At 39.4% G+C, this 9,979-nt stretch overlaps 1 protein-coding gene across 1 annotated transcript in view; it reads right to left on the reverse strand.

Moving 5' to 3' along the window:
• The window catches only part of TRIO (trio Rho guanine nucleotide exchange factor), a 182,907-nt gene that overhangs the window by 67,738 nt on the left and 105,190 nt on the right, over positions 1–9,979 (reverse strand). The window contains exons 32-33 of the mRNA XM_009883743.1: positions 9,320–9,419; positions 612–855 (exon numbers count right to left, since the gene is read on the reverse strand). Coding sequence (XP_009882045.1) covers positions 612–855; positions 9,320–9,419 — 344 coding nt within the window. The remainder of the gene's footprint in view (positions 1–611; positions 856–9,319; positions 9,420–9,979) is intronic.

The following is a 9,979-nucleotide window of genomic DNA, read 5'->3' on the forward strand; positions in this document are numbered from 1 at the left end:
CCTTAAAAACTTTTTGAAAAAAAAGGATCAGATTTTTCTTGCACCCTTCAGGGGCACATTCTTTCTGAAAAAACAAAGTAAGATTTCAGAGCTTCTCTGGGAAAAAGGGATGAGTGTACCACTGCTACTCTGGAAAACTCAGTTAAGTAAAATACAAAGTCCAAATAGCCAATTCCTGTGCCAAGCCATATGGACGTGTGTATTTACCTTCTCCATTGCTGAGCCTGATGCTGTCATGATTTCTTACTGCAGGGTTTCTCAGGAACCATTGATAATGCATGGTGGAGATTTTCTTCCCTCCCCCCTCTCAGGTATAGATTTTCCTATCATTGCAGCTTGATCTAACATGATATATAACTCCATTCACCAAGACATAACTTGCTTAAAACTCTTCCCTGTCTTCAGCCACATTTTCACGTAACACTGAGAATCGCCACCTGCATATTTTGGAATAGACAGTGTGGCTGCATGTTGCTAAATGCATTGTGGTTTATCTAATTAAAAACCAGAAACCAAAACAGTGCAACAACACCAGAGTTCCCATTTGCACAATACTCTCCATTACCCAAAATCTGTGCTGCTGATGACTAGACCGCATTTCCATCACTTACCTTTGTGGTTAAAAATCCCCTCCATCTCCATACTACTGCGAGAGTGTGCGATGCAGAGGGACCCGCAGGGGACCAGGCCTTCTGCAGCTGGGGACCGATCTGTAGTTCGAACCAGACACCAGTCCGGCTTGTCATGGGGCCTCTCCAGGACCTCCACCGTCTGCCCACGGCGGATTGTCAGCTCATTACTGTTGCAGGCAGTGAAGTCGTGGATTACCACCGTCAGCTCGCACCCACCAGACAACTGTGAGGGGAAAAACAAGAAGGAGAAGCCAGATGAATGCTCGTTATCAAACCATCCGTCACGCACCGTTACCTATTTAGGATTCCTGGCAGGATTCGTATTTTGGAAAAGACAGCAAGCTTCTGGGACTTTCCACATCAAGAAGAGATCATTTCAAAATCAGGCAGTTCTGGCATTTTAGAACACATTGTTAAGTCTGCTTGTCTCTGCCTATGTTCAACGCACACCGGTTGTGATAGTGCTGGGCGGAGGATGTAAGTGGTTTTTCTGGCTAGACTGCTCCTTACCCTGAAAGCTGAAGTAGCAGTCACTTCAGAATATATTTTATGGGTAATAATTGGCAACAAACCCCCAGATACTAAACACAGTCATTCATGAGCTTTTTTACCTTGTAAATTCAAGGCAGAAAGAGGGATCTTTTTTTTCAAATGAGCTTACTGCCTTATTTCCACACCACTCACAGTTTACTCTTTACATGCGCAGGTCACAAAATCATCCAGAATACACCATACAGAATTATAAAAATCAGCATAAAGTTCTTCACTTAAGTTTCCCGAATACTTAATTATTTGATACAAAATCCACATGGGCTTACAATTTTCACATTTCTGCTAATTCCCCAAATAAAAAACACTCAAACTTGAATTGAAAGCATGCAAGCTCAGGGTTTCCCTCCCCCCTCTTCGAAACACTTCATTAGAATTACTTTGCCTAAGCTTAAGTTTCCTCTCTTTGATTTTTTTCATCTGCTTTGATGTGAAATGAAAATTATTATCAGGACTTTACAAAGTTCCCAAGATTGCTCAGCGTCAGAGCACCCATCCGACTTAAGCAAACAGCCTGGAAATTCCTTCTCCTTCCATACGGCAATGGCGTTCCAGGCTACTTCACCTTTTTGTGTGTGAATATTTCTATAGCTCAGGCTGCTTCGGTGCAACATTCATACCAGATCTCAGCTGGTAGGCAACTTCTGTGAATTCAGTAATTTCGGACCAAGCCAGTAAACTCATAGAATCATAGAATTGTTGAGGTGTGAAGGGACCTTTAAGACCATCAAGTCCAACCATTAACTTAACCTGACAAAACCACTTCTAAACCATGTCCCCAGGTACCATGTCTACCCTTTCTTTAAACACCTCCAAGGACAGCGAATCCACCACCTCCCTGGGCAGCCTGCTCCAATGTTTAATAACACTTCCAGTGAAAAAACTTTCCCTAATATCCAATATAAACCTTGCCTAGCATAACTCCTTCAACTTTTACATAACTCCTTCAACTCCGCAAGATAATCGTGCCATGCTCTACACTGATAAGGGAGGACAAATACCTCATGAGAGTTCCAACCGCAGTAAATATAGAAGCATGTCCTACACCAACGTACTGCAGAGTTCCTGCTACGTTATTTTTGACTATTACGCTTAGGCTTTTACACGGCTGCCAGCTACATCCCATGAGCTTTAGCAAAAGGAGATAAGAGACTGCATTGTTATTTATTTATGAGTTTTCATTACAAGCCTGGAACTGAAGCACCAGATAGAAACTTTTCTAGGATAACATTGCTTGTTATCAAGCAAGAATTTCAAAGCAAATGACAAGACCAGCAAAACTCCAGTAAGACTGAAAGGCTGTTTCCAACCTTGTCTTCCTCAAGCCTGCAACAAACGACAGGACGTAACTCCTAGCAGATGGTCTGCAGTAAATCCAGAGCTTTCCCATGGTCTCTTCCTGCTAATCTCACCGGCTACCCTTGCTTGTGCATGCACACAAAGAAGTAAAATTCATTCTTGGGGGGATGCAGGGGCCAAGAAGGGCAGAAAACCCTCACACATCTAGTGTTCAAGGAAGATAAATCAGGTTGCACCCATTTAGATCCAGGCTAAAAATGAATCGCACTGCTTCTACTACATCTCTCCAGACAGCCCCAATATCCAAATTATGGGTGGGGGTGGGGGTGGTACACACCTTCAAAACACTTTACCTCCTCCCTCATTAAAAAGTTTCCTGTTCCCTTACAATCTTTCTCCATATTTACCATTAGTTTTTCAGTCCATACAAAACTATGCCAAAGGGGAAAAAGTAAAGAGCTTTCCCTTGTTTTCTGGTATTGATTTATGTTACAGCCTTCTTCAGACAAACTCAGAAACAATTGAAACCATCTGTATGCCTGATGGGGACTAACAAGAAAGCTGATGAAGTATGACTTCACAAGGTGTCCAATGCAGACCAAATTTTTCTCAGGAGACTCCATATCCGTCCCCAATCAGTGCAAGCACCAAGACAGTAACAGGCTGACGCTTTCCAGAAACTGCATCTAGTTTTTGCCTTTTCTCCTAAATACCTACAGGAACATAGATTTGGTGCTCTGCTTGCTTTCCGGACCCTTCACTTTCTCCAAATAGAGATTAAAATAGACTTTGTGACTGATGCAACAGCCACATAGTTTTGGATTTAATATTAATGTTATTTATTCTCCTTCCCCTAATTAAAAAAAAACATTCTCAGATTTTATGTTCACTAAGTGTTTTACATAGTATTAAGCTAAAGGAAAAAGCAAACAAAGGCTGTCAGTGGCTATGTCAGAAATTATTATAGTACAAAAAAATCCCAGTCTTTCAAACTCTGTGGGAATCAGATATCCCAGCTGATCAGTATTCCACTGAAATCCAGTATTCAGTCACACTTCAGTTCAGTGTGTAAGACACTTCCTGCGCGCAATTGTTAGCTCTACACCATCCTCAAACATGCACTGATGCTGTTAGATGCAACTTAGTGCAAGACTTTACTGCTGCCTAATACACCGAAAACAGTGACATTCTCTACCCAACACACATCTACGTCATCATGGAGAACTGACCAAAAAAGCAGTTACCAATTTTCCCCTCCTTTGGGATAACATCCCTTCTTTCTTCCCGCAACAGTCATGGTCAGGAAATGCTGCTTTCCTCTTTGTTTCATTGCTCGTTTTCTCTGCATAACACACTTTCTGAAAGCAGTTTCATCTTTCGCACTGATTAAATGCAGTTGGACAGCAAGGAGTGTCTGTGATTAAGCACATTGCTCAACAGCTGTCGTTGGACAGCTTTGGCAAGGCTCTCTAGGCTAGCTGGAGGGAAGAGCAAGAGGCGCAGCAGGACCGGGAGACTGACTTGCAGTGAAGAGAAGAGAGTTACAAACCATCTAAATCCAAATTTAGGCTGAACGAGGGCTTTATATACTTTATCCATCCTTCTCAAGAAACCCTTTATGTAAACCGAATTAATCATGCACGATAAAAATAAAAGAGGCTACATCTGAAACATGGAAACTGGAGAGACAGAGACGAGACGAGAAACAAAAGCCAGACAGAAATAGAACCACAGATTAAAAAAGGCGCAAGGTTTAATTAAACAGCTTATCATGGGACATAGTGTCTTGCTGTTGCTGAAATTAATGTTAACCATCTATGTTCATCTCTCCGGGGCTTTTTAATCACTGTTGCTTGTAGACAGAAAAAAATAAAACCGTAACACATGCATTTACTGGCTGAATACACCCGAAGCATAGGTTTGCTGAAGTCAGAGACATGACACCAAGAGTTCATCTGCCACCAGTATCCGGGAAGATCACCACTGACAAGAGTTTTGACACATACAGAAGCCTTTACATCAGGGCCATATAATCTCCTCTCAGGACTGCAAATTAAAGTTACTGTCCCATGGTAATTTTACATTGAGGAGAAGGGAAAGGAAAGAGAACAGCTAATAAGATTTCTCAGTTATTTCAAGCATGAAAATCTTTAATCCCCTTTTAAAATGGAAACAAGTGCACTGTAGGAGGAAAAAAACGGGAGACCAAAAGTTCTGTCGCAAATAAAAAGAATTTTGCTTTGACCAGGTAGCTGCCCAGACTTGGTTTCTAACTCTGAAAAGAGGCATATACTCAGAGCCATGTCTGTTTTTTTACTAGCATTTTTTCTACTGATGGGAGCCTTTTCTCTTCTGTGGTCTCAGCTGGCAGAACTAAATACTTGGTTGTCTCCTGCTGCTTCAGTCTTTTTTTCTGTTTTCCAAAGTACTACACACAAGCTTAAAGAAGCAGGAGAATGAAATACAACTTCACATAGACAGCAGTACAAAGTGTTACCAGCTGGGCACAAAAGACAATTTGTTAAAAATAAAATATTGCTCCACTGACCACCCAGAGCAGCTAGTATGATTCCTACTATTTAGGAAAACACCCTGTGACAGCTCTTCTTCTACAAGCCTCTCATCTGCTCAGCTACCAAAATAGTAGTTTGGATTATTTCACGTTTCTACCAATCACTTAATACAAGCATGAAAAGACTTATCAGACCTACATTGTTTCCTTCAGCATCCCCATTTCATTTCCTATGCATTGGATCAAGTTCAAAAGACGATGTTAAAATCAGATCAAGCTCTGAAGCTAGGAACTGCTGAAAGGTGGAATGAATGGGCCAAATGTCATGTCTTTTATTTGTTAGCCACCTAAAATGCTGACTACCCAGCTACAGAAGGTGAATGGAAGAAATGCTGCCAAAGGTGAAGGGCAAAATATTTACTGAGAAGGAAACAATAAGAGCACTCATTCAGAAAACTGAGATGCTTTGATGAAGTAGAAACCTCCCTCTCAAAAAATTTTATGTTTCACTCTGGACTCCATTATACCTTGCAATACCTCAGGATAGGTCAGTGCTATAGGATGTATTTACCATGGCTTACAATATGAAGATACACTCCGTGATATTAAAAAAGGCTGGAAAGGCATCTTAAGTTACCTAGTCCACTTCTTTCTACATCTTTGTGAATCATGATTAACATTTAGCCAAACTGTTCTCAAAGATCTCCAGTGATGGAGATTCTCCAGCCTTCACAATTACTCTGCTCTAGGGATTCACATTTTCATACCCATAAAAAAAGATATATTATTGAAATCTTTTATTAAAGATAAGTCATTTGATGTCATCCCATCCATTGAAAAAATGGGTAAAAGACCATTCTGTAACTCTGCACAGTAGCTTTTTTACACACTTGAAGACCTGAAGGTCTTCCTCCTGCCTTTTTTTTTTAACTCATTAGTCCCAACTGTTTATCTTGCCTTTTAAGTTATGTTTGGCAGATCTTTTTTTTTTTTTTTTTTTTCCCCTCTTCTTTCTCCTGGAACTCTTTCAATGGACCACTAATTTGCTAAAATTCTGTACTCAATACTGGATATGGAGCCTTAAGAGTGCCAAGTAAAGAATGAGGACGTTGTGTCCTGCAGCTCAGCATCCTATTTCTACAAGCCAATATAGGGCTGCTTCCCCCCCATAATTGCATCACACTTAAAATAATAAACAGCTTGTAAGCCTCTATAGCTTCTAGATGATCTTCTCAAAAACTGTTCAATACTCTCATTGTTTTCATTAGCAGTTAACTATTTCCACCTATTCACATTAGCTCAAATGTGTTCCTATTAAATCGCATGGTATTTTGCCAATTAATTTCTCCCATTTGCCAAAATGATTCTGAATTCTAATTCTGCCTTCCAATATAGTTTTCAGATGACATGAAGCTGGGAAGGATGTCAGCTTTATAAACATATGGTCTATTGCACCATCCCAGTCATTACTAAAAAGCAGCATGCAATAGTGGAGCCAACAATCAGAAGTTACAATTCTAGCCCAAAAACCCAAGGTGGAGAAGAAAAAGCTAATCATGAAGTTATTCTCTGTTGTTAAGGCATTTCCAATTATGTCAGAAAACAGGATGCAAAGAAAGAAGCTCATCTGGACAATACCCAGCCACTTAGTAGCAAGGCTAAGGATTTTTAGCTCTTTCAAAGCATATCTCTGAGAAGGTGAGAAAGAGTATTGAGTTTTGGATAAAGGAATTGATTCTTGATATTAGCCCTGTATAACAGCTTAGCACTTATAACCAAAACATTTATTTTAAAAGAATCAACTGTTTGAACATATAATTGGAGAAAATAAAATAATAGTTTTACTCGGATGTTGATTAGTATGACATATTTGTTATATGTTGTCTTTTCTTGATCATAATAGTGGATACATGTGAACAGAAAATGTTCAGCCACAGAATAAGTGACACAGTGCTAAATATTTTTACCACTTGATTAACACTATTTTAAATTACTTGATATTTTTAATGTTTCTTAATTTGGAATCCCAACTCAATTTGGGACATTCTCCAAGTTTGACCGAGGAGTTCCACTGCTCCATCTGGCTAACCACATCAACAGCACCTAAAATCCGCAAAACTGTTCTACTCCATCTCTGTAAGACATTCATACATATTTCAGGCTTCTAGGCTGAGAAAAGTGAGTCAATTTTAAACCCCAAATGGACTGCAGCTAATGAATTTTCAACATAAAAAGTGAGGGATTACTCCAGACTCAGCAGGAGTGTTAATATACCCTACAGATTTCGCTGCCCTTCTGCCTGTTGCTGTTCCTTAATAATTTTTATTTTTATTTTTAAATAGATTAAAATTTTCTCTTATTAATGTATTTAACAGACCAAAACATATAATGTAAACATTAAACAAAGCTAGTCTGCTAATTCACAAACTTTTAAAAGTTCACAAAGAGTAAATTCCTTCCTTGGACATAAAATATATAGCGCAAGTAACTTCCAGGAAGTCTCCTGGTTTTTCGTTTGTTTTTCTTGTCAAAGAGAAGTCTAACAAAAATTTTATACGCTAACGTGAGAACTCAAAAATACTTTAAAAACAACACTACATTCACTAACCAAATTTAAAACTTAATTTGTCAGGAAAATATTTAAAAGCATTCTCCATTCCTTCTTCTTTTAACTTATAACTCCTGTTGAACAGGTTGTTGGTAAGACTCCTCATGTCAGATTGGAAGACAATCCTGAGGGCATTTCACTTGGCCAACTTTCTTAGCAATTCTCAGATGGTGCATGAAATATTACCGTGAAGGGCAACAGGAGACAGTCCATGCTATTTCCCAGTAAACAGTACATCACAAACAACTGAAGAGGGGCAATGGTTGCGCATGGCAGGGATGGATAGCATCACTCCCATTTGAACCGAAGCACAATCCAGCCAGGCTGCGTGCACAGAGCTTGAGGTCTCAGCCAACAATCGGGGAAATCAGCGAGAGCATGTCTTGCTTTTGAGTGGGACAGAGTACCTAAACTCTTAAGAACACATAAAAAATGAACTAAACTGTTTGACAGTATACACAACACTTTTTGTAAATCATTAAATATCTAAGTAAGAATGCAAAGAATGAAATAGCAAAACAAGAGTCATTGAGAGACTCTTTTTTTTTTGCTCCACCCAATCATTTTCCTCACAGCTATCCTTAAAAGAAACTGGTACCAAAACTAGAGACCAATTTCAGTACAAAGGCACAAGGTCAAAACATAGGCTATTTTTGACAAATACAAGAGCAACCCTAAGCACCTTATGCTTCCTTTCTTCTGTCTTCCTCGTCTTTACATGGAAAAATCAAACCATAGTTTAAGTGACATGCAAAAATACAGAAAGCTCTCTTTTAGATGATGATGGGAATGGTCAAAATATTATTCTCAGTACCTATTCACTTAGCTGCCCTGTAATATACTGTTTGTTTACCTGTGCAGCTTGAATGGCTCATCAGAACAATTGTACCCAATGAGGTAATAGACCAGAAATCCCTAACCACTTTTTCAAGTAATTTGCTACGCAGCTTCTATGTTTTTATCCGTGATTCTGTTTGACAAACTTCTATTATCCATCTCTACTTCCCTCCAAGGTCCTAACACTTCTCACTTATCAGAAATCATCTTTCAAAGTAACACACACATGTTTCATAAGAATTTTTATTCTTTTGATGCCTATCTTTCTTCTACCCATGAGAAACTCTGGCTGTGTTACCCTTATAGGATGACCCAGCCAGAATCTATAGGCAGAGATGGGGGAAAGGAAACACCAGCACTAGTATCATATGATGGTGTAGTGGGTTACTCCTCTTTAATATGGCGATTTCCATCTCATGCAGAAAGCAAACACTTTTACTCTCTAACCCATGAACATTGGATAGTATTTTTCCTTCAGAAAAGTAACTGTGTGGCAACCACCAAGCTCAAGCTAACACAAAAAGCAGATGGTATGCTTTCAGAAAGGCTGAGACTGACATCAAGAAAAATTCTGTGCATGAATATCAAATTTGATGGAAAATAAAGTGGGTCAAATCTTTGAACAAACTGCAGAGGAAAGGGAACCAAATTGGTTTCAATTTGGAACAAACATAATTCCTTCATGACCTATTAAGATTTAAACAATCACCCCTGCTCCCCCATGGTATCAAGATATTTTCGCTATTGAATACAGCTATTTTTAACAGATTGAATATTTCCACACCTTCTCTCTGAAGGTACCAAGGACTGATCTTGGGTGCTAACTCACACTAAGGGATGAATCATTTGCTCTCAGAACAGAGCAATACCTGGGAAACTTACCTTATCGCTGTCTAGCGTATTCTGTGAGGTTCGTGAGGCAATTGAAATTGTATCAGGTTGACTGCTACCATCTCCCTGACTGTCCAGGTCCTCGCCGTCTCTGCAAATAATTCAGTTTTCATTACAATATTAGCACTGCATTTGTAACCTGTTACTTCCCTACTTGCAACCCTAAAGAAGGTGTTCCTAGACAGTGTGGCAACGGACACCAGCCAGATAAACTAACTAATGCAAAAATTAAATATTCAGCACTTAATACTTTGTTCTACGCAGTAAGAGAAAAGATTCATTTGCTCAAGGTCTACATCATGTAGAATTAAGGCAACAACCAACCAGAACTATGGCAAGAAACTTGCACAGCCACTTAGCCAAAGCCAGCGAGCAGAACACTCAGTCGCATATTTTAAGCTCCATGAAAGGAAACCAAGGACCTGAACAACACATGCGGAACTGTAAAAATCTAAAATGTACAGCTATTCTGTACTGCAGTTCCAATTCCCTTCTGTAATGGCTGAATGTACACAAATCAGGGACTGTTCAGAGCAGAAATCTCAACGAGTTCAGCACTGCAGGAAACTGGAAATTAATTATAAGATAACGCTGGCCAAAGTGACTCTTGCTTTTGTCCAATTCACCAAAAGCCATTAGAAATTCAAAACT

This window comes from Charadrius vociferus, unplaced genomic scaffold (genome assembly GCF_000708025.1).
Source record: "Charadrius vociferus isolate BGI_N301 unplaced genomic scaffold, ASM70802v2 scaffold103, whole genome shotgun sequence".
Taxonomy (NCBI): Eukaryota; Metazoa; Chordata; class Aves; order Charadriiformes; family Charadriidae; genus Charadrius; species Charadrius vociferus.